Raw genomic sequence first — 25,694 nt, 5'->3', positions numbered from 1 at the left:
AAGGAATGATCGGCGAAGTATTAGTATTGGTAGAATCGAACGGTTAAAGATCATCATAATTATTTGTGTAATGAATTGGCAATGGTAAAGATAAAAAGTTGTCGGTTTTAAGAGTATGATGATAGGGAAAAACATTTTCATGAAAAACAACATTACGGGATATGTCAACCTTGTGATTTTTCAGATTTGGAAATAGGTAACCTTTTGTGTGTTGTTTAAAACCTAAGAAAATGCCAAGGACAACACGATCATCAAACTTCTTTCTGTGAGCAGTAATGGTGTTGGCATAGCAAAGACAACCAAAAACATGTAACATTGAGAGATCACAAGGAGATCCATTAAGTCGTTCATGAGGTGTATCATTCTGTAGGACAGGTGTAGGCATCTGATTTATCAAAAAAACAACATGTTGAGCTGCATAACATCAGAAAGCAATTTGTAGATGTGAGTGAAAAAGTAATGCACGAGTAATATTTAAGATGTGTTGATGTTTACGTTCAACCACTCCATTCTGTTCAGGGGTTTCCATACAAGTAGTTTGATGATTAATGCCTTTGCTTGAGAAAAGATCATGCATAATGAATTCAACACCATTGTCAGTGCGTATAGTTTAAACCTTTTTATTGAATTGATTTTCTATATAGCAAAGGAAATTGAGTATGTGGGTTTTGACAGAAGATTTATCTAACATAGGTACAATCCAAGTATAACGAGAAAAATCATCATTGATAATTAGCATGTATTTAAAACCATTCATGGAAGCAGTAGTAGGTCCCCATATGTCAATGTGCAATAAATCAAAAGAACTTAGTGAATGAGATGTACTAGTAGTATAAGGAAGTTTCTTTTGTTTGGCCCTATGGCAAGCATCACAAGGAATTTAAGTATCATCATTTTTTATGTAAGCATGTTTGGTTTGCAAAAATTGTAACCTAGCATATGATATATGTCCAAGATGAGCATGCCATAAATTTGGATGCTGAACAGAGCAAATTACAGGACTACAATTAGTGTTATTTGTACAAGCAGATGAGTCAAAGAGATATAAGCCATTGTGATGTCTAATAAAACCAATCTTCTCTTGATTTTGTATGTCCTGAACAATGCAGCTAGAAGGGGAAAAAATTAGTTGACAGTTTAGTTTTGCTATAAGTTGTGAAACAGAGATAAGGTTGAATGAAAAATCAGGAACATATAGCACATTAGAAAGATTGATTTTAGTGTTTAACCGAACGGTACCCTTGTAATGAGCATGTGTAACTTTTCCATTAGGTAAAGTTATTAGAATGGGAGTAATCTTTTGATAAGAAGTAAAAGATTTTAAAGAAATACAAATGTGATCAGTGGCACCAGAATCAAGTAGCCAGATATTACCATAGTGCACTTGAAAAATCGAAACAATATTACCTGGAGAAGTGTTTGTAGAAACTGTTCCAACTTGGTTAATGTGCACATTAGAAATGTTAGACTCAGATTGTTTGAACAACTGAGCAAGAACTTGATATTATTGAGGCGTGAGTTGAACGGTATCGGCAGAAGGGCGTTCTTGGTCCAAGTCGTTTGGCAGAAGAGGGTTCGGTTGACTATCAGCATAAGAAGATGAAATAGCATTGTGAATTTGGCCGGGTCTGTTGTTGGAAAACTTGTGACCAGGAGGATAACTGTGTTTCTTGAAGCAAACATCTATGGTATGTCCAGTTTTGTGGCAATATGTGTAGACCTTTCGAGTGTTGTTATTTGTGGTTTTGACATTTCGGTTATCATGACTATGGAAACCATGTTTTTTAAAACAAGTATTTTCTTGGTGGCCGACCCGATTGCAATAGGTGCAAGTGACAGAAGTAGAAGCATTCGTTGAAGAAGAGAAATTAGACAAAGAAGTAGCTTTAACAGATGTAGTAATATGATCAATCATTAATTGGCGTTCTTGTTGAATAACAAGAGAAAAAAATTTTGAAATGGGAGGAATAGGGTCAAGAAGAAGAACATGAGATTGTATATTAGTATAATGATCATTTACACCTCGTAAAAGTTGCATGGCATGATCTTCATGTTTTGGCTGGGAAAGAATTGAAGAAACTGCACAAGAACATTTGGGCTTGCAAGTACAGACAGGATCTGGGCGGAAGCTATCTATCTCATCCCAGAGAACTCTAAGTTTCGTGAAAAATTCTGTAACAGAAAGCTCGCCTTGGGACAATGTAGCGGCTTCCAGTTGTATAATGGATATCCTGGCAAGATCACCTTGAGCAAAGCGGTTCTTTAGATCATTCCATATATCGAGAGCGTGATCCATCCAAATAATGCTTTCACGAATGTCAGTAGAGACAGAATGCAGAAGCCAGGAAACTACCATGTTGTTGCACCGAAACCAGGCCGGAAATGAAACATTAGTCTTGGTAGGTTGAGGGGCTAATCCAAGAACAAATTCTACCTTGTTCTTTGCAGAAAGAGCTGTGACAAAAGATTTGCTCCATGAATGATAGTTTGTGGTGTTAAGAACGGGAGAAACAAGGGATATGGTTGGGTTTTCATTTGGATGAAGATAAAGATATGAATGTTGAGGGTCAGAGATAGGTGGATGTGTGTCAATGGTAGCCATTACAGGGAAAAGAAACAAGAATAGTGGTGCAGAAATCAGAAAGCAACAGAAATTTCTTCTAATACCATCATAGATTTTCAATACAGTAATGAAAAGAAAAAGCTGAAGGGAAGAGAAAAGAGAATAGAGAAGCCAGAGAAAAGGTGGTAGAGAAAAAAGAGAAGTTTATTGATGATCATCAAAACGGTACAAGTGAAGAAATATATAGAGAATGAGACAATAACAGAATAATAGAGAAAACAGAATAATTGAAAAAGCAGGTCAAACAATAGACCGAACGGTCTAGTTAGGAGAGACCGAGCAGAGTATAGTGACTTGTATACCGAATCAATACAACCGATCGATTCACGTTAGCTAGACCGAATGATGTAGAGAATCAGCACAAGATGGAATGATCAGTCAAGTGACTTGTGAACTGAATCAATACAACCGATTGGTTCACGTTAGCTAGACCGAACAGTGTAGAGAATCAGCACAAGATGGAACGATCGGTCAAGTGACTTGTGAACTGAATCAATACAACCGATCAGTTCATGTTAGCTAGACCAAACGGTGTAGAGAATCAGCACAAGATGGAACGATCGGTCAAATGACTTGTGAATTAAATTAATACAACCGATCGGTTCACGTTAGCTAGACCGAACGGTGTAGAGAATCAGCACAAGATGGAACGATCTGTCAAGTGACTTGTAAACTAAATCAATACAACTGAGCGGTATAGGTTAGTGAGACCGAACGGTATAGTATAAAGAAAACAATTAAATCAAAGAAATCAATAAGGCAATTGTTAGGCAAAAGGTGAAAAATAGATGTTTTAGGATCGATAAGAGAAATCGACCAAATGACTTTCTTAAGACATGAGAAAAGTTTGATCAAGATAAAAAGACATTAAAAGAGGCTCTAAATCAAGGCAGAGAAACATGGAGAGAAGGACAATCCAAGAAAAGGTTAAGGCTGCTTCGAGAACGACGTTATATACATTAATTATTGCAGAACATGAAATCAACTAGGATATTTGACACTATATGGACATTTTAAAACAGTTACTTCAATTTATGTGATTTTTATTTTATTTTGTTTTGTCGATACACTTTCAAAGAGTGTGATAACATTGTGAACATAAAAAATAGATAATTCAGTTTTGGTTGTAATAATTTAGATTGCCTACATTTATTTTCTTCATTAGTTTTTGTTAAGGAAATATTTGATGGGTTATTTTTTATATAAAATTGTTGTTTAATCTAAAAATTCCAAGTTCGTGTAAGTTACTTTTCTTTTTCACAAGTCTTGGGATAAGTCCATCGATTGGAATAGAATTATTGCCCTAAAACTTTTCTCACGATTTGATTTATTCTACAAATACCAAATTTGTGTTCATACTATAACACGGATAACATTTCATTTAATTTAAATTTCATTGTTGATGCCATGTAATTTGTAGTTTATTTTATGCATTACATAAATTAAGTTATTACTTTATGTAAATTGAATAGATATTGTAATTTAAAAAAAAACATCAATCCACAATAAATTTTATCCGAGTTTTGCTGTTTACCAGTTTTAAATATTATATAGGAGTTGGAGTGACATTTAGGGTGAGGACTTGGAAAATTGTAAAGTAAACCCATCACATAAGTATGATATGACAAACAATGAAAAGTATTTGTGTATAATGACCCTCACATTTATATGACTACAAAAAAGAAAAACACTGTCATTTGAACGGGAAATATAACACTTATAAACTAAAATATTCAAATATAATGTAAAAATAGTTAAAATTAAAAATATACCATCCCGTGTTTAATTAGCAAGTTTACATACATAAAACAAATGATGAAAATAAAATAGAGAATGTCTAGAAATATCACTTTTAAATCATTGTTACAAACTCACAAGATTTACAAATTTTCATATTTGAAAAAGTAACAAAGAATTGTTGTTGTTGTCTTAAATATTAATTAATTTATATTTTGTTGTCTTAGAAGTAAGGAAGTTTCCTTTTTTTTTATTGGTCAATATTTTTTTATAATTTGTAACTATGACAATTTAGCATATATGGATTTTTATTATTAAAATACTTTTTTTACGAAGAACTTAAAATATTTATAAAAAAATTAAAAAAATAATTCCACAAAATTTTATGAAAAATCACACAATATAAAATTTTCGAATGGTATTTGTTTTATTTCTACATAGAAATAAATAACGTTATTTTGTTACTCATATGTAAACTGTTGGACTGTGTTAATTTGAACTCTTTGTATGTCAAATTAACCATCTTGCTATTCATAAAAGAAGCTATTGCAAATATTACAACTTCTTAAAAAACAATTGCCTTGTGAAATGCATTTCTAGAGTACTATTTTTATTTTATTATCTTTCGAATATTGGCTTTTAATTCTATCACTATTTTTTAAGGAAACATTTGGTTGATTATTTTTTATATAAAATTGTCGTTTAATCTAAAATTCCAAGTTCGTGTAAGTTACCTTTCTTTTCACAAGTCTTCCAATAAGTCAATTGATTGGAATGAAATTATTGTCCAAAAAATTTCCCACCATTGATATAATGAGGAAAGTGACAAACGGGGAAATGTGGAGGGACTTATTGTAACGATGCCTCCAATAATTCTGAAATAGAACATGGTTATTGACTTAGACTTTGACAAGCATGGTCTTTTATGATTTGCGATTATTTATATTATATTTAATTATTGATGATTTAAACTTTATTGTGATGAATTATGTTTATTGTGACTTAGTCAAAAATACTCAATTAGTGATACTTGATATTTTCATTGTATTTGGGATGCTTTATCAATATATGATTTACTTTTGGGTACTTTTAGAATAAAAAAGTATATATTTATATAGTAATTGAGTGTTATGATCACTGTTTGCAAAGATGAAACTTTGTTTACATTAACCTCTTTATTTGCTACTCGCTTAATTGAAGTATAATTGATATTGGCCTTATTTAATTTACAATTGAACCTTGCTTAGTTGGAATAATAGTTTTGATTCAATTTTATTAATTTCCCTTATCATTTTATTTGAAGTTTCCTTTTTCTTTGTAATATTTTTTACATTTTGTTCAATTACCCCAAACTCATTCACTGTAACAAAGTAATTTGCTAATAATATGCATTGGAGAAGTTATATGATACCCGTTATTTTCAATAATAAATACCGGTTTTACAATCAAAAAATATTAAGACAAGAAAAAAGAGAAGAATTGTTTGTCTTAATTATAAACCGAAACAAAAGTATCTACATTTTGCTTCGGTTAAAAAAACTAAAGCATTAAACCAAATATTGAAAAAAAAATGAGTTTTTGGCAATGGTTGTGAAAATAACAAAGGGCATAGACCCTATCTTATTTAAAACAATTAATTAATTTAAAAGACTTTATGTCTCAATTGCGATGAAAACCAGTGTCATATACTCTTTTCTTCTTCGGTTATGAAAATAACCAAGATCAAAAGTTGTTTTTTTTTCAATATTTTTTTCCTGAAATAATATTTAGCTTCTTCATTTATGATATGAACCGAAGTCGGATATTTCTTTCTGCTTCAATTTTGACTATAACCGAAAGCCTAAAGGTGTTGTGTTTTTTTATATATATTTTTCTTGTTTCTATTTCATCCCACAATAATTATCTTAAATTGTCCAACCAAACAATTCAAGATTCGATACCTATAAATTATTAGTATTGCCTCCTCTTATATTAATTTCTTTTAAAAATACATTTATTCAAAAATCTTGGAGACATTAAATAATTTTTGTATTGAAACTCAAACGAAAAACTAAAGTTGACTTAATACAACAATATATTTAACCATATAATTAATCATGTATCCAACATACAAAAAAGTAAACAACGTATCCAAAAATTATAGGCTCATATTAAAAATAAATTTTCAAGATAATAATATGAACCTCAGAGCATGGAAGGGGAGCAACAATGGAGAATGATGGACACCATGTTTTTGGATAAATATTAATAATCCCACCACGATGCTATGAACACAAATATTAACAATATATTAATCTAAGAAACAAACTCAATATATTAACAATATATTTAACTCTAAGCAGACATATGACAACAATTATTTGTAAAATCGATGCTTAAAGGATTTTAATAAAATAAAAGTAATTATAAATTTCAGTGACAATTTTAAAATTTTGATCAACATTTGGTCTTGGTTGTTCAGGGAACCACAACAGAAAGTAGATATGACATTAGTTGTCCAAATAATCAAGACCATATGTTCTTCTGAGAAAAAAATAAAAATAAAAACAATTGGATATTTTTAAATTTTGATCAAATTTTGTTGTCTTAGTTGTTCAGTCGTAGAAAGTGAGCATGACAATGATTGTTCAAATAATCAAAGTTACGGTCTTGTTTAGAAAAAACAAATAAAAAATTACATAAAATTTAAGAAATTTTGAAAAATTTGGTGCACATTCTCAGTTCTTTGTCAACCGATGACATATGTGCTTGTTAGATAAATAAATAAATAAAAAAAACGTGATCTTTTATAAAATTTTGAAAATTTTGATATATTTAGACCTTGATTGTCGATTAATCGATACTAAAAGTGATATATGTTTCAATTATTTTACAACCAACACCTATAAATTAACAAAATTTTAAAAAATGTCACCGTATGATTATATATGTTTCGGTTTCTTTAAAACCATAACCCATTATGCAAGTTAACACGTTAAATCTGCACTGATGAGGTGACAATATTATAGAAACAAGATAAAAATGGTAACATAACCTTTCACTATTAAATATTTTCTTAATATTTAGTTGGACTTACAAATTGTTTAAAATATCATTAAAGAAAAATATCTATGAATTTTATAAAAAAAAAACCACTAACGATATACGAATTGCTAATTGTGTTTATTTGCATACAATATTTTGTCCCTCACTAGTACAATAAGAAGAAAAGACACCGGTTATTTTTTATTATTGGCATCGGTCATGGACTGAGATAAAACTAGATAGGAATATGCCTCGGTTCTTAGATAACCGAGGCATTATCCTTTCTTTTTTTCACATGCAACATGTTTTTCAGTACGCAACCAGAAATTGTTTCAGTACGCAACCAGAAACGAAGTGGTGCAAGTCATTGTTTTTCATGCAACCGAAAAATCCCCATCCGAGATCAAAACAAACCTAACATTTCCCAATTTCAGAAACCCAAAGTGCTTGTGATTATGAGTCTTCACTGGCCTGGGCTTAAGAACAATGTCAAAATCTACAAAATTTCACAGATCTAACACTGTTAAACTTCATCTTTATTGCAGATGAACATCTTCTGCAATGAACCAGGAAGCTCCCTTAGGGTTTCCAATCACACAGGGCTTCAAAGGCTGGAGGAAGATTGCCGGTCTAGGGTGGTGGCGACATTCCATTAAGGGGTGAGAGGGTAGCGGCGACTCGCGGTGGATCTGGAGCGGTAGATGAAGATGAAGATACAGAGGGGAAGAATGGCGGAGGCAGCAACGACGGAGGGCTCGCCGATCTGGAGCGCCTTTGCCATCTAGAGTGGCTTGGCGATGGCGATCTGGAGCGGTGGATCTAGAGCGGCGGAGGCAGCAGTGGCAGAGGCAGCAACGACGGAGGGCTCGCCGATCTAGAGCGGCTTGGCGATGGCGATCTAGAGCGGTGGATCTAAAGTGGCAAAGGCAGCAACGGAGGAGGCAACAATGGCGGAGGCAGCAACGACGGAGGGCTCGCCGATCTGGAGTGGCTTGGCGATGGCGATCTGGAGCGGTGGATCTAGAGCGGCGGAGGCAGTAGTGGCGGAGGCAACAGTGGCGGAGGAGGTACAACGGCGGAGGCTACAATAGCGAGAGAGGGGAAGAATGGGAGAGAATAGAGAGGAAGAATGGAAGAGCACGAATAGAGAAGAAGTGAGAGCACGAGAGAAGAAGATGTTGGGCTGTGGAAATGAAAAAGATCAAAGAAATGAAGAGTTAGTAGGACTACATCATGCCTCGGTTTTCATCAGAACCGAGTTAGTAGCAATTGGCAGGTCTAGGTGGCAGGAGTTGTATGCCTCAGTTTTGCCTAGAACCGAGTTAGTAGTGCCCTTAAATCGAAGCGTGTATTGCGCTTTCTAATCCCTTTTTTTTACTAGTGTCTATATAAGAATAAATATTATAAAACTATTAAATTGTAATAATTTGGACTTTTTCTATGCGTTAAGAAAAATTAACCATCTTGCATGCATTAATTGATTTATTGAAAAATTATTCGAAGTTAATTGATATTATTGAAATCTTGCATGCTATTGGGACTAAATAATCAGTTTATTTAGTTAAGCTAGGTTTTACTATTTTTCCCCTTTCACATTAACTCTATAAATAGAATTTCCCTTTCTTTTCAGAATGTAATACAGAACAATAATTCATAACAGAATAATAAAAGCTTGAGTTTTCTCTCTTACCTTTGCCGAAGACCTTATCCAAATTTGTTTCCTTTATCTCTTTCTGAAACCATGGATGTGCACCGCAAGTGAGCTTCGGGCTCCTTCTTTCCAGCGTCCAGAAGACTCTTTTTACTTTCTCTCTCTTTGCTGTCAAATGTTGCCTCGAGGTCGTAGCTTTTACATGAGATATTTTTATCTCTCAAGCCTTGCGTTTTGGACTTGGGTTATAAGGCTTTGGCCTTATCTTAATATGGTATCAAGAGCACAACGTATTTCTTGAACCCTTGTTTTTCGCTGCCCAGAATTCATTCCTGATTGTTTTTAGTGTGTTTCTTGGACTCTTCTTGCTTCTTGCTACAATGGATCACATGGATCAATCCACCAATCCGGCTAGTCCTTTTTATCTACATTTTGGGGAAAATCCAGGTCTCACTCTCATCTCTCAAATCCTAAGTGACACTAATTACTCTTCTTGGAGCAGAAGCATGAGAAGGGCTCTTCTTCTAAGAAAAAAATCAAGTTCATTGATGGGTCAATCAAGAAACCATAAAGAAGTGAAGTTTTATTAGATGCATGGGAAAGATGCAACATGATGGTTCTTTCCTAGATTATAAAAACAATTTCTCCACAGATTGCAGAAAGTGTGATATATGTTGAAGAGACTAAAGAATTATGGGATGAATTGAAGGAAAGATTCTCTAAAGGTGCCTACTTTAAAATTTCTGATTTACGTCAAGACATTCATTCAATCAAACAGGAAGAAAGGAGTGTTAGTCAATTTTTTACAAATTTAAAGATTCTCTGAGAAGAATTGGAATCCCTTAGACCCATACCTAGTTGTACATGTGACATCCCTTGCAATTGTGAGCTCTCAAAAGTTTCTCTGAAATACAGAGAAATATAACATGTTATATGTTTTGTAAAGGGGCTGAATGATACCTATACCACTGTAAGAACTCAAATCCTCTTAATGGATCCCCTTCCCAACATCAATCGTGTTTTCTCCCTCATCATACATCAAGAGAGACAAGAAAGACAAGATATTGGCACTGTAACCTAGCACAAATCTGCTGAAATCAAAATTCTAGCCAATGCTGCTGACAAAAACAGCAATTGGAGACTTGACCAGACCTGGAAAACCAAGGACGTGGTGCTGGATCACGTGGCCAAGGGAGAGGAAGAGGAAGGAATCCTAACTATGGAAAAATAGTGCTCCTACTCCAACAAAATGAATCACATTGTGGATGAGTGCTATTCCAAACACGGTTACCCACCTTGGTACAAGAAAAATGACAATAATCAAGACAAAAAGGGTGACTAGAATTCAGCCAGTGTCTGCCAGAGCAGTTCTGGCCCAGAGAGTGTTCATTCCACTTCACCAAGGCAACATCAATGCTGCCTTCAACTCCTTTATCCAGAACAGATGCAAAAGCTTCTCAGAATGATAGAAAAAGTTGATGAACCCGCTCATAAGGTCAACCAGATGTAGAGAAATAGCACAGAAGACAAACAAGGTACCCTTTCTCGGATTATTGACACTGGGGCCACTGATCATGTGCCCATGAGAAAAGGAACTTTGTCACCTTTTATAAAATTAAGCCCATTTCTGTTAGACTTCCAAATAACTCTGTTATCACTGCTGAACATGCAGGCACTGTCCAATTCTTTAAAGATTTTGTTATTTTTAATGTCCTATATATTCTTGATTTTTCTTTTAATCTAATTTCTGTCCAAAGTCGTATAAAAGACTTAAACTTACAGTCTAACTTTTTCTTCTGAGGTTTGTCAGATAAGGGAGAATTCTACATTGAAGATGATTGGGTGTGCTAATCCCTACAAAGGCCTATATTACCTACAAGCTTTTCCAAATTCGAACCAAGATTTTGTCTCAAATTCTATTTTTTCTTATAAACGTGTTGATGTAAATTTGTGGCACTATAGGTTAGGCCATCCTGGACACAAGACTATAAAATAGATATGTGAAAATTTCCCTTATGTGCAAATGAGTCCTGATGTTGTTTGTGATACTTGCCACTATGCTAAACAACATAAATTGCCTTTTCCTAAAAGTGTTTCTTTATCCACTGAATGTTTTGAAATGCTTCACTGTGATATATGGGGTCCCCTCTCAATTTCTTCTATTCATGGCCATAAATATTTTCTTACTATAGTTGATGACTATAGCAAACATACCTGGGTATTTTTAATTTACAATAAAGGGAAAGCTAGAGACCTATTGCAGAATTTTATTGTGAAAGTTAAAAACCAATTTGATAAAATGATTAAAACTGTTAGGTCAGATAATGGACCTGAAGTTCAATTGTGTGAACTTGTATGATTTATATGGCATCAACCACCAAACAAGTTGTGTTGAAACTCCTGAACAAAATTCTATTATAAAGCGCAAACTATCAACACATCCTTAATGTGACCCTGCAGCTTCTGTTTCAATCTAATGTGCCCAATGCCTATTGGTCTTATGCTATCTAGTCACGCTGTCTACCTAATAAACAGGTTACCTTCCCCATTCTTAATAATATAATTCCCCATGACCTTGTTTATAATATTCCTCCCACTTATTTGAATTTAAAAACCTTTAGGGTGCCTATGCTTTGCTTCCACTCTTGAAAATAGTAGAAATAAGCTTGACCCAAGAGCTAGAAAAGGAATTTTCCTTGGTTACAAGAGTGGTATCAAGGGCTACATTGTTCTTGACATCAACACTAGAGAATTGTTCGTAAGTAGAAATGTTGTCTTTTATGAAGACATTTTCCCTTGCAAAGACCAACAAAACAACAAAGAAGTTAATGACCAAGAAGCAAACAAAACTACTTTTCTCAATGATCTCCTAGACGGCTATAACTTTGTTGATGATGAGAGACTTGTTGAAATGGAAGCCAATAATCAAGGGAAGACACAATAGGCTACCACTGACACGGATAACAATGATAGCGCTGCTGATAGTGAAGAAAGCCATAGTTGCAGGAGATCTAACAGAGTTAGAAGGGCTCCAAGGTATCTAAGTGACTATGTAATCAGGTGAATCAATTCCTATCTATAAAAACAACCTCAAAACCCCTTATCCCATTTCTGATCTATTGTCTTATGATTCTTTGTCAGAAAACCACTTGAAGTACACTATGGCCATCAATGCAAATACTGAACCTCACTCTTACAATGAAGCCAAAAACATGAGTGAGTGGGCAGAGGCTATGCAAAGAGAGATCAAAGCATTACAGGAAAATAATACCTGGTTTCTAACACAACTACCTCCAAGAAAAACCCCCATTGGTTGTAGATGGGTATACAAGACTAAATACAAGGTTGATGGCACTATAGAAAGATATAAGGCTCGCCTAGTAGCAAAAGGCTATACCCAACAAGAAGGGATAGACTATTTGGACACTTTTTCTCCTGTTGCCAAGCTAACTACTGTTAGATTACTCATTGCTCTTGCAGCCTCAAATAACTGGTTTCTACATCAACTTGATGTGGATAATGCCTTCCTACATGGAGATCTAAATGAAGAAGTTTACATGGAGCCACCACCTGGCCTTAATGTCCATAAAAAGGGTCATGTTTGCAGGCTTACTAAGTCACTATATGGTCTAAAACAAGCCAGCAGGCATGTTGAAAAATTATCCACCTTTCTTACTTCTGTCAATTATATTCAATCAAAATCTGACCACTCACTTTTTATCAAAAGGACACCTACAAATTTCACAGTCGTACTGTCTATGTAGATGACATTATATTGGCAGGAAATTCCATGACAGAAATCAATCACATAAAGGGTCTTTTGCATAACAGATTCCAAATAAAGAATCTGGGGGAACTTAAATACTTCCTAGGTTTGGAGGTGGCCAGATATAAGAAAGGAATTCATTTGTGTAAGAGGAAATATGCTATAGACATCCTTGAGGAAATAGGAATGTTAGGATCCAAACCATGTTCTACCCCATTTTTGAGTGATACAAGCTCACTATACAAAATGGAAAGCTAGTTGGACGATCCTAGCTCCTATCGAAGACTGATAGGGAAGTTGCTTTATCTTACCAACACTAGACCTGATTTATGTTTTTCTATTAATTTATTAAGTCAATTTATGCAATCTCCCACTAACTATCATTATCGGGCTGCACAACATGTTCTTAGGTACATAAAATCTAAGCCTTCGGAGAGATTATTCTTTGCAGCCGATTCTCCAATGCACTTAAAAGCCTTCCGTGACTCTGATTGCGCAACATGCCCCAATACTAGAAGGTCTACTACAGGTTTTTGTATTTTCCTTGGTTCATCACTCATCTCATGGAAATCTAAGAAGTAGAGACGGTCTCCAGATCTTCTACCAAAGCAGAATATCGTGCTCTTGCAACCACTGTATGCGAAATACAATGGATTCACTATCTTCTTAAGATCTTCAAGTTCAAGAAGTTGGAACTCCTGCTCTCTTCTACGACAACAAATCAGCAAGACACATAGCTCATAACTAGAGCTTTCATGAAAGGACAAAACACATAGAACTCGACTGCCATGTTGTTCGAGAGAAGATACAGGCTAATCTTCTACGTCTCCTTCCAGTTCGTTCCGATGAACAGTTAGCTGACATCTTTACGAAGTTTCCTCATCGTGTTCGGTTCCGATCCATCATTCCCAAGTTTGGACTAGTGAATATACACAATCCAGCTTGAGAGGAGGCTACTGGACTAAATAATCAGTTTATTTAGTTAAGCTAGGTTTTACTATTTTTCTCCTTTTTTTTCATGAACTCTATAAATAGAGTTCTCCTTTCTTTTCAGAATGTAATACATAACAATAATTCATAACAGAATAATAAAAGCTTGAGCTTTCTCTCTTAACTTTGCCGAAGACCTTGTCCCACTTTGTTTCTTTTATCTCTTTCTGAAACCATGGATGTGCACCGTAAGTGAGCTTCGGACTCCTTCTTTCCAACTTTCCAGAAGACTCTTTTTACTTTCTCTCTCTTTGGTGTCAAATGTTGCCTCGAGGTTGTAGCTTTTACATGAGATATTTTTATCTCTCAGCCTTGCGTTCTGGACTTGGGTTATAAGGCTTTGGGCCTTATCTTAATACATGCATTAATAACAATGGATTATAAAGTTGAAATGAAATGTCATTAATTTTTTTTATTATGGTTTAATGTCTCGGTAGATCCCTATTTTCGTCCAAAATCTCAAATAGATCTCTTTCTTTCTCGGCGTCTCAATTGAGTCCTTGTTTTTGTAAAATTGAAGCAATTAGAGGCTTGCCGTCAAATTGCGCAAACGGTCGTTTAACTTTGGGTTACGTGGCATGGTTCAGTGTGTGGATTAATCAAACGGCCATTTGCGCAATTTGAGGGCAAGCCTCTAATTGCTTCAATTTTACAAAAATAAGGACCCAATTGAGACGCCGAAAAAAAAAGGGATCTATTTGAGATTTTGGACGAAAATAGGGATCTACCGAGACATTAAACCTTTTTATTATTTAAACAGAAAAACAAAATAAACTGAATTGCCAAAGTAACTTAGTGAGTCATACTTATAAATAAAATAAGGGTTGTTTTACTACATTATTTATGGACCACAAAAATTAGTTGATATGATGAATAAAAGAAATGGAAACAGACAAACACGACGACAACGACTTAGAATAAAGTAAGGGAAAGACAGAGTGAAAGGATAGGTAATTAAAGAGTTGGTGAGTATAAATGAGGGTATTGGGAGTGCTTAATTCAGAACACATATCAATCTAATTCTATACTATTCACTCTCTCGACTGCAGTATCTTGATCTCAGTCGCAATTCTTTTGAAGGATACATTCCTTCCCAACTAGGAAACCTTTCAAATTTGCATAAACTCTATCTTGGAGGATACGATAGTGCTCTCAAAATTGTCAGCAGTGATCAATGGTTATCTAATCTTAATTCTTTAACCCATCTTTCCTTCAATTCCATATCTAATTTTTACAGTTCTCCTAGCTACCTTCGAACCATTGCCAAGCTACCAAAATTAAGAGAACTTAATTTAATTGATTGTGGCCTTTCCGATCATTTCCTTCTCTCATTCAACCCTTCCAACTTCAATTTTTCTACTTCCCTTTCTGTCCTTTATCTTTCTGGAAACTCCTTCACACAACCGATGATATTCCAGTGGCTGTCAAACACCACTTCCAACCTTGTTGAGCTTGACCTTAATGGTAACCTCTTGAAGGGTTCGACATCAAATCATTTTGGCTTGGCCATGAATTCGCTTGAGCACCTTGACCTCTCCTATAATGTGTTCAAGGGTGAAGATTTGAAATCATTCATGAATATATGCACCCTACGTTCATTATACATGTTTGAAAACAATATGACCGAAGACCTTTCGTCAATTCTTCATAATTTGTCTAGTGGTTGTGTTAGATACTCATTACAACAATTGTGTTTGAGAAACAATCAAATCAGAGGCTCTGTACCTGACCTTTCAGCATTTTCAAATTTAAAAAAGTTGGATTTTCTTATAATCTATTGAGTGGGAAGATACCTGAAGACACTAGATTGCCATCTCATTTGGAGCAGTTGTTAATTGTGTCTAACTCTTTAGAAGGTGGTGTTCCAAAATCATTTGGGAGCACATGTACTTTGGAGTTATTGCATTTATCTTTCAACAAGTTGAGTGAAGATCTCACAGTGATATTTAATCATTTGTCTGGATGTTCTAGATACTCATTACGAGAAATATATCTTGGTCAAAATAAAGTCAATGGCACATTACCTGATTTCTCAATATTTGCAAAGTTGGAAACGTTGGATCTCAGTATCAATCAAATTAGCGGTACTTTGCCTAACACCCTCAAATTGTTGCCATCATTAAAAAGATTGTACCTTGATAATAACATGCTAAATGGGACAATTTCTGAACATCTTCGATTTCCATCGGAACTTGAGGAATTATCCTTGATGTCAAACTCTTTGAAAGGTGTGTTAACTGACTCTCATTTTTATAATATGACAAAGTTAAAGATATTGATATTGTCAAATAACTCGTTGACGTTAGAATTTAGTCAAAATTGGACTCCGCCTTTTCAATTGCATCATATTAAATTGAGGTCTTGCAAGCTTGGTTCATTATTTCCCAAATGGTTAGAAAAACAAAACGAATTTGGATACCTTGACATTTCAAATAATGGAATATGAGGTACTGTTCCAAAATGGTTTTGGACCAAATTTCGATTGTCAAATTGGAGGAGTTTTGATATTTCATCCAATAATTTACAAGATACAATTCCAAATTTGCCAATAGAGAATCATTATTATTCTTTTTGGCTTAATCTTGCATCAAATCAATTTGAAGGTCCTGTTCCGTCATTTTTACGAGGCTCAGTGATTCTTGATCTATCAAACAATAAATTCTCAAATTTTTTTTCGTTTTTATGCTCTAGTGGTGTAGCTGAATCATTATACCAATTGGACCTATCAAATAATATGTTTTCTGGACAAATTCCAGACTGTTGGACCCATTTCAAATCATTGACTTACTTAAATATGAGTCAGAACAAATTTATAGGAGATATTCCCTCTTCAATGGGATCACTCCTTGAACTTCAAGTTTTGTTATTGAGAAACAATAACTTAACCGGTAAAATCCCTTCCATCTTGAAAAATTGCACACAATTAGTGATGATAGACATAGCAGAAAATAGATAATCAGGATCTATCCCAAATTGGATAGGAAACAAATTATCGCAGTTGCAATTTTTAATCTTAAGAAGCAACTATTTCCGTGGGAGTTTACCGTTACAAATTTGTTATCTAAAAAGCATTCAACTCTTAGATCTCTCACAAAACAACCTATCCGGAGAAATTCCTAAATGCATAAAAAACTTTTCCTCAATGGCTCAAACGACTTCTTTGAGAGATTATCAAGTTCATCAAGTCAACACTCAACATATCTTAGGTAACTATTCATATGATTTGAATGCAATCTTGATGTGGAAAGGTTCTGAGCTAATGTTCACAAACATAGGATTATCACTTTTAAGAAGCATTGATCTCTCAAAAAATCAATTATCAGGAGAAATTCCAAAAGAAATAGAGGGTTTATTTGGATTGGTGTCATTGAATTTATCAAGAAACCAATTGACAGGGAAAATTCCTTCAAATGTTGGAGAGTTAACATCACTTGAATTTCTTGATTTGTCACGGAACCAACTTGTTGGTTCTATTCCTTCTAGTCTTGCTCAAATTGATCGACTCACTGTGTTAGATGTGTCACATAATTACTTATCTGGAAAAATTCCAACTGGCACACAATTACAGAGTTTCGATGCATCGAAATATGAAGATAATGTTGATCTATGTGGACCACCATTAAAGAAATGATGTATTGATGTAATGGCAAGAGAAGAACCGATTGTTAAATTTCAAGAGGATGATAATTTGATTTTCAATCGTGAATATTATATAAGTATGACAATTGGATTTGTTATAAGCTTTTGGGGAGTGTTTGACTCAATCTTAATAATACGTTCTTGGCGTCATGCATATTTCCAATTCTTAAGTAATTTGTCATGACAGTGGTGAAAGTTTTGAAGAGATTACACACAACATATGAGGTAATATATTTTAACCTTATGTTACAAACTTAATATTTTTTCTTTATTACTATTATTATTTTAATAAACAATTTTAACGATATGTGATATTAAGATCAATATTGAAGGCATTTTTATGGTAAATTGCCGTTTTTTTAACTATCAATATATAAATAATTATCGATCATATTATTATTGTAAATAGAATCTTAAAAAGCACAAAAAAGTAACTAAAAGATTTTAAATTTAAAAATGTTTTTCTCTCCACGTGTATTCATCTATAATATTGCTTTTATCTTTGTTTTTCTTATTTTTTATTTCACGATGGTTATTAGTTAGTTTGCTAATTGACATATCACCGTTTAGTAGAAAAGATTTGCCAAAAAATAAATATCTTGAACATAAAGAAAATCCATAAATATTTCAGAAAATACTTAACCGAACAAGAAAATATATAAAAAAGAGATAGGAAACAAAAAGTAATTTTTTATTACATACCAAATAAAAATCAGAATGTATTTCAAATCTAAAAAAACACATTTAAAGCCAAAATTTGTATAAACATAAACGATTGTATATACAAATATGTTTTTATATTAATACATCATAATTATTGTTACTGATTATCAAGATATTATTTAGTTAAAAAAATCAATAACATCAAATTTTAATTTGTCATTCACTATTTATTATTATTTATGTTTTGTTGTTTTTACTTTTGGCGAAATTAATTATTTGTTTAATTTTTGGCAGAGGAAATCTGGATTATAGGTGTGAGAAGAAATGTTATTATTGTTTAAGATCGAAAGGGTTGTGATTTGGAGAACAGAGCTACTTCACTTGGATTTGGAGAAAGAGAATCGAAGAAGGTTTTATCACATTTATTTTCTTTAAAAGTTTCTTTCTTGTCTATTTTTATTTTGTAACGATTGTTGAACACCTTTGGGCTTGAGGAAGCCCATTGTGATTGAGACGTTATTTCCACATAACAGAATGATTCCTCTCAATTCAAAAGTGAGTGAGACTGGGTTGGTCTCCCAATCCCTTTTTAATATATATATATATATATATATATATATATATATATATATATATATATATATATATATATATATATATATATATATATATATATATATATAGTAAGATAGATTTAATTCTAAAAATATTCTTTTTTAAATTTTAGTTAATTAATATTTTTAATTTGATAATATGAGAAGATTATAACATTTATACATTAAATTAATAAATCAAAATTAAAAATTAGGATTTAATCTGTAAACTTTTTTCAATTAAATTATATATTATATCTATATCATTCAACTAACACAATGTAAAAATTTTAATCATTTACATCAGTTATTTTTATTTAAATTATAAAAATTGTATTCAATTTTCTTTATAAACACGCCCTTTTGCACAAACACGGTAATCCTGAGATAGCAAACAAACAAAAATTAAGACCAGAATAAATTTGATATAAATTGGCATCATTTTTTAAATTATGGTCATGAAAACTGTGAAATTCACAAACGGATAAGCTGATACCGTGAAGAATCACAATGCCAATGGCCTTATATATAACATACTCTATGGACTACAAACTTCTTTCAAGAACAAGGACTAGAACTTCTTTCTAGAATAAGTATGGTAAAATTGTTTTTGATGATGAACTCTGAAAATGTTCTTTCTTAAGTGCTTAAACTGCTAGATTAAAATTAAACTCATATAGGATAGAGTCTTGGATTCATAATTCATATATGATAGAGTCTTAGTTGCATGAGATAGCAAGAGTGCATAAATATGGTCAAATGCTTTTGTACTAATCAATTAAACAAAGTCCACAATTAAAGTGAGTCAGGACTGTACTGTTTGTTTTAATAACCTAATTGATTAAAACAGAGAATTGGGCCTAATCGATTAAGGAATTAACTTAATCGATTAAGTGCATCGATTTTTGTATATAGTATATATATGTGTTCTAACTTGTTTCAATAATGAAGTAGATTCTATTTTTCTGAAAAAAAAAGTGAAACAATAACAAAAAAACACATAAAAGAGTTGTGTTGAGACATTCTTGGAGCAATTAACTAAACATTTTGAAGGATCTCAAGATCTAGAAGGTTTCAAGAAAGAATAGTCAAGAGGGTTGTTGTGTTTTTCATCTATGAGATCTGCACACACTGGTGCACGCAAGTTTTGTATTTCTTGTATAAATTTCGTAGTTGCCTTAGCTAGAGAGGCAGGGCTGTGAAAGAGTGTGTTGAGCCTCTCTTGTTTGTATTTCTGTATATTAGAGTACGTGAGGATACAATTGAGAAATTCTTTATTTTCTTTGAAAATGACTGGATTTAGACTTAGATTAAGAATCAATCTAGTATAAAATAGTGGTGTGTTTCTGTTTAAGTTTCTGCATTTTTTTTGTTGGTTAAAATCATTTGTAAACAGATTTAAAAAACTTAAGTTTTTTTAAAGAATTATGAAAAACTGGTTTAAATCCAATTCACCCTACAGGGTTCCAATTTAACATTAATAATTCATCCCTTGATAAACTCTTTTATCTTTCATCACATCACCCGTAATTCCTTACTTTTTTCATTAAATAAAAGGCACAATGGTCATTTTTGTAATTTACTTTTATGTAATAAGATGAAATATATTTCTACTTCTATTTTATCAACTTCATTGAACTAATCGTGTTTTCAACATAATTTGAACATTTCTGAGTACTTATAAACGTGGGACTTTAAGATAAGTTAAATTTAAGTTTTGTTGAAGAAAAAGGTCTACCTTGATGATAAATGAACAATAACTCTCTACAAAAGCACTAAAATGGTGTAATTTTGTCTTTAAAATTACTGAAAAGTGGTGCAATTTTAAAAATGAAGAAATCATGTTAGCTTATTGTGATTTGATAGTTAAGAAGTTGTCAACTTGATATGATTTTGACTTATTAATGTGAAACAATTAATTATCTTTTTTAAAAAAATTATTTACAAAGTTAACTAAAGTTCACTTTATATTAAAATACATTGAAGTCGTTTCAAGCGCACGACTTCAATTAAAACAAAAATTACCATACATTAAAATGGTACCAATCTGATATGACTTCAATTTATATCATAATACATTAAAATTATACTAAATTAGCAACAACTTACTTTTTTAAATTTTTTTAAAACTTTACATTATTTTTGTGAATTTGAAAATAATTGGACCATTTTGGTACTTTTTCCCTCAATAGATACCTATTTTAAAATGGGGTTATACTATTCAATTATAATAAAATAATGATTTAAATATTTAGTTCCTATTTTTATTGAGTTTTTTCAATTCGGTGATAATATTTTTTGTTTCAATCAGATCTTAATTTTCATTAATTTCATACAATTTAATTTTTCTTCTTAACCTCGTTTACATAGTCAACAACATGGTGTATAGAGTGATAATTTGATTTTACATGGCCCGTTTTAATTAAGTGTTTTATTTCATTTGTTACTTTTAAATGAAAAAACTATAAAATAAGTTTTAGGGTTTAATTGGGGCTTTCTTTTATATTGGAGAATTTTTAAAACTGATGTCAAATACGACACGATGGTATTTTCATTAATATAAAAGAATATATTACATCCATTACGCAAAGAACAAATGTAATATTTATCTTTTCCAATACATTATTGTTTGGCACTGTCACTAGTTCCTCCCTCGGTGATCCTTTCGTAGTTCATGTTAATTTGTCTATTAAAACATTAGCAAATAAGCATTCGTTACTAACAATTTCCACAGTAATTCATTATTATTGCTTGTGTAAGTTATAATTCCTCTTTAATATTTTGGAAATTCAATCGGAGAAGCCTTCATGATTCGCAATAACGCTAATATGATAAGATTTATCTCACCATTTTGAAACTTTTAATTCTTTTGTTTGTTTATCTATCATCTACTTAATCTGCCCTTTCTATCACTTTAAGCATCGTATATTATGCTAGTTAAAAGGATTCATTTTCAGGTCACTCTTCAATATAAATTTATAGGTGCTAACGCTAAGAAAATGATTTTTAATTAATAAAATAAATAAAATGGTACGTATTGTTCAAACCAAGTTTCGATGAGTTTAATGGGTGAGAATTGTTTTATAATCTATGGATTATTTATTGCTATTATTAGTAAACATGGCATGGGTGCACCTATTGCAATAATTCATTGTTAAGAATCTTTGAATTTTTGGACATGATTTGAATTCACACAGTATGTGGAATAAGGCATTTATAGTAATTATTTCATTCAGAACCTCAAATTCGAGCTCAGAACTTGCTTTCGACTTTGATTTACTAATTTTTTTTGTTTGTGATAAATTAACCAAATTCCTTAAAGAACTTCTAGATTTTGGATTTTTTTGAATAAAGTTGACTGGAACAATTGCATGTAGTTATTGGAATATTATTTCTTTCGCTTTCTTTATTTTTATTATGATTATTATTATTGTGATATTGCAGATCAAGCGGTGGTGATAGTAAACGTGCTTCTTTTTTCTTCCTTTATCTTATTATCGGGTGTTGCTCCCTCCACCACCACAGCCTTCTCCCTCCACCTCTCCTTTACTATTTTGCCCCTCAGTAAAATTTTATTTTTAGAATTATTGTTTTTTAATTTTACTCATTTATAACATATTTCACTGATAACCTATTGTATGAGTAAAATATTTTTCTGCAAAGCTCAGTGATCGTGAAAAGAATTATCAAGCAATCTTCCTCTTGCTTTCGGTGCAGTACGTGGTGCAGTGCGTTTGTGGTGTAATGTGCTTGTCGTGGTTCCTCTCCTGGTACGTAGTCATAATCCTTCCAATAATCCTAAACCCTAAACCCTAAACCCTTCCAATAATCCTTCCAATAATCCTTCCAATAGTCTTTCCAATAATCCTTTAACCCTAAAACGTAAAATGAAAACGAAGCCTAAACGGATGAATTCCTTCAACGGATGTCAACATCCGTTTAAGGCAAAACGGATGTCGACATCCGTTTCGCCTTAAACGGATGTTGACATCTGTTGAAGGATGTCATCCGTTTAAGCTTTGTTTTAATTTTATGTTTCTGTTATTATTTTATTAGATATTTTAATATTTTGATTTATTATTTTTGAATATCTTTTTAATGTATTTTAATAATGTATATTTATATTAGTTTATATTTAAATATTAAAATATTAAAATAATAAAATAATAAAAATAAAAAATTTTAACTTTAAGGATATAATTGGAATTAAAGATAATTGGGGAGGTGGAGGGAGAAGGCTGTGGAGGTGGAGGGAGCAACACCCCTTATTATCTCACATATTGATTGTTTTGTTTATCATTTTATTTTTCCCGTTTCCTCCTCTATAACCTAAGTATTTTTCGTTTCCATTACCTTATCACTAGTACAAAAATAATTTTTTAAACCTGTTAAAAAAGATTTTTTATACTTATTTTTGAGTAGGTATAGAAGCAAGGGATATAAAAAGTTTACGATTTTTTATACCAACACTAGTAAAAGTTATGTTTTCTAACTCGTCCAATAGACTTCGGTTTAAGGAAAACCGAAGTCTATGAGAGAGCGGTGGCAATTTTGTAGTTTTGATGAATTTATATGCCTCGGTTTAGTAAGGACCGAAGTATATAAACTGTGTTTTGCGCTATTAACTCAGTTAAAAGTGAAACCGAGACTGTATTTTGACGTATTGACTCAGTTAAAGGTAGAACCGAGGCCTATTACCCGGTCAAATCAGTCACACCACACCTGACCCGCTTTTTCATTTTACACGGTTCTTTCCTCTGACACTCTCATCTCCCCTCTCGTTCTTTCCTCTGGCACTCTCATCTCACTCTCATCTCACTTTCATCTGGCCGAAACAGAGAGGGCGCAATCTCTCTTCTCCTCTCCCACTTGACAGCCACGGTGCGAGGACAAGACGCGATGGTGGCCGGCGTCGAAAGCGGTGGGGAGGCGCAATGGTGGAGACGAGTACCGCGGCAGCGGTGATGGGAGGCTCGCCAATCTAAGACGTTTGGCGAGCAGAGAAGATGGTGCCTTGGAGATGATGGGAGGTTCACCGATCTAAGAGTTGAACGGAGTTCTTTGGCGAGGTGGCGGCGAGGTGGTGGCGAGGTCGCGACAAGGTTGCAGCGAGGTTGCGGCGAAGTCGCGGTGAGGTCAGGCGAGGTCGTGGCGAGGGCGTCTTGCAGCGGTGGCGTTGGCGAGCAACGAAGAGGTGCCAGCGAGGCGTCCTACAGCGGTGACGAGCAACCTCCCTTCTTCCCCAAATCTTTTCTTCTTCCCTAAATGCTCATTGTATCAAAATCCATACTTTTTTTTCTCTGTTGTTTTGGGAGCAATTTTGTTAAGGTTGGTGTAGTTGATTTTTTGTGTTATTATGATATTTGGTTCTATGTTCTGAGATTTGTTTTGTGAAAGGGAAAAAAATTCAATATCTCTTTGCTATTCTGATATTTGGTTCTGTGTATATCTTCTGATATTTGGTTATGTGTATATCTTCTGATATTTGGTTCTGTGAAAAGGGAAAAAAATTCAATAACCTTTGCTTGTCTAGACTGTGCAATGAAGAGGTAGAAGTGGATTGTTTTTTAAAAAAAATTACGCAATTGTCTTAGTTATCTAAGAACCGAGGCATCATCGTGTATCTTTTTAACCCGGTTCAGAACCGAGGCATAAAGCCACCCTCTTTTACATCGTCCGAATATGACTCGGTTGCAGAACCGAATCCTATTTACAAAATTAACCAATGCCCATTTGCTTATCCTGTACTAGTGCAACTCTTGAATCGGTGTAGAAAGTTTTACTTTTTATAACTGTGTTGTTCATAATAGGTATAAAAGTCTTATATTTACACCTGGTACTATGAGAACAGGTATAAAAAGTATTTTTTCGTTGCTAGAGTGAAAATTTCCTTTTTATACCTACTAGTGCTATAATAGGTGTAAAAAACAAGACTTTTTATACCTGATGTGACTTTGACCGGTGTAAAAAGTGATGTTTCTTTTAATATTTGTATGTATTACTATCCATATTCAGACCTGCATAAGATTCAATCCCAGAATACAGTTTAAATAATCAATAACAAGTAAAATAATCAATATTGTTTTCATTAACACATCAAAAAGTAATATTTACCTAATAAAGTTCCTAAATATATTTACCTAACATAAGTACTTAACATATTACACATAAAATAGTTCCTAAACTCAAAATGTAATATTGAAACATCCAATCATTTACAAATGGTTAAAAGAAATGCAACTTATTGCTCCCGAACATTCTTTATAACATGTTGTTCCATTGGAGACGTGTCATCAAATATCTATCTACACAATGAAGATTTATTGAAGATAAATATTGTCATGTGATGTCTTCTGTTAATCAGTAATTAAACCTTTGACAGAAGAATGTATTGAAATAATAATTATATTTTATGGATTAATTTAGAAAAGTTAAAAAAAAAAACAGTTTCCTTCAAACACTTATTTTATATAGTACAGTTTTTCCTCCTATTTATGGTAAAAAAAAGAAGGAAAGAAAGGTTTCATTATCTTCCTTGAAGAGGTGTAGAGATAGCCTAAAAAATTGAGGGATCCCAAAATGTCATTACTCTTTTATACTGGAAGTTCAAAGCCTAAGGTGGTTAAGGTAATATATATTTATTCATTTTTGTAGGTTTCTTTCAAACATTCAACGCATACAACAATTACAGAGGCATTTTATATTTTGGTATAAAATATTATTTTAAGCAATTTAAATAATATACTTCCATTGTTTTGAAGTTATAAAACTTGGTACATAACTAACTATCTTAAACCTAAACCTTGTTATATCTCTATTTCATCATGATGTAAGAGAACTTAGGCTTTGGAAATCAACTACATCTAAAAGGAGAGTCACATTTGTTACAACTAGATTGTCAGCTACTGTCTTAATCCTTTGTAAACAAAGTACATAGTGTAAAAATATGTTGATAAAATTAAGGTAACCAATTGATAGGAATGTTTAACTATTGACTTAGGTCTTTCT

At 32.8% G+C, this 25,694-nt stretch overlaps 1 protein-coding gene and 1 pseudogene across 1 annotated transcript; one reads left to right on the top strand and one right to left on the bottom strand.

Moving 5' to 3' along the window:
• Positions 1-1,504: 1,504 nt before the first annotated feature.
• On the bottom strand, positions 1,505-10,611 carry LOC148195003 (uncharacterized). The gene is made up of 5 exons (XM_088095052.1): positions 10,575-10,611; positions 10,331-10,464; positions 8,349-8,567; positions 8,227-8,296; positions 1,505-2,574 (listed from the first exon to the last, which is right to left on the bottom strand). Exons 1-5 carry the CDS (start codon positions 10,609-10,611, stop codon positions 1,505-1,507), a joined length of 1,530 nt encoding a protein of 509 aa, XP_087951178.1.
• Positions 10,612-15,395: 4,784 nt separating this feature from the next.
• Positions 15,396-17,614, top strand: LOC148195002 (receptor-like protein EIX2; annotated as a pseudogene).
• The last annotated feature ends 8,080 nt before the right edge of the window (positions 17,615-25,694 follow it).

The sequence above is a fragment of the Vigna umbellata genome, chromosome 7 (genome assembly GCF_029865625.1).
Source record: "Vigna umbellata cultivar VRB3 chromosome 7, Vumbellata_1.0, whole genome shotgun sequence".
Taxonomy (NCBI): Eukaryota; Viridiplantae; Streptophyta; class Magnoliopsida; order Fabales; family Fabaceae; genus Vigna; species Vigna umbellata.
The sequence above is the reverse complement of the archived record's forward strand: the minus strand, read 5'-3'. Positions and strand labels throughout refer to the sequence as shown.

Bases quoted from the DNA above. Each gene is read 5' to 3' on its own strand.
- LOC148195003 (XM_088095052.1), bottom strand. From the start codon at position 10,611: ATGATCAGTGGCCCCAGTGTCAATAATCCGAGAAAGG. The intron at 10,465-10,574 runs GTACCTTGTTTG...TTCTGGATAAAG, and splicing joins TGTCAATAATCCGAGAAAGG to GAGTTGAAGGCAGCATTGAT. The intron at 8,568-10,330 runs GTGGGTAACCGT...TCATTTCCACAG, and splicing joins GTCATTTTTCTTGTACCAAG to CCCAACATCTTCTTCTCTCG.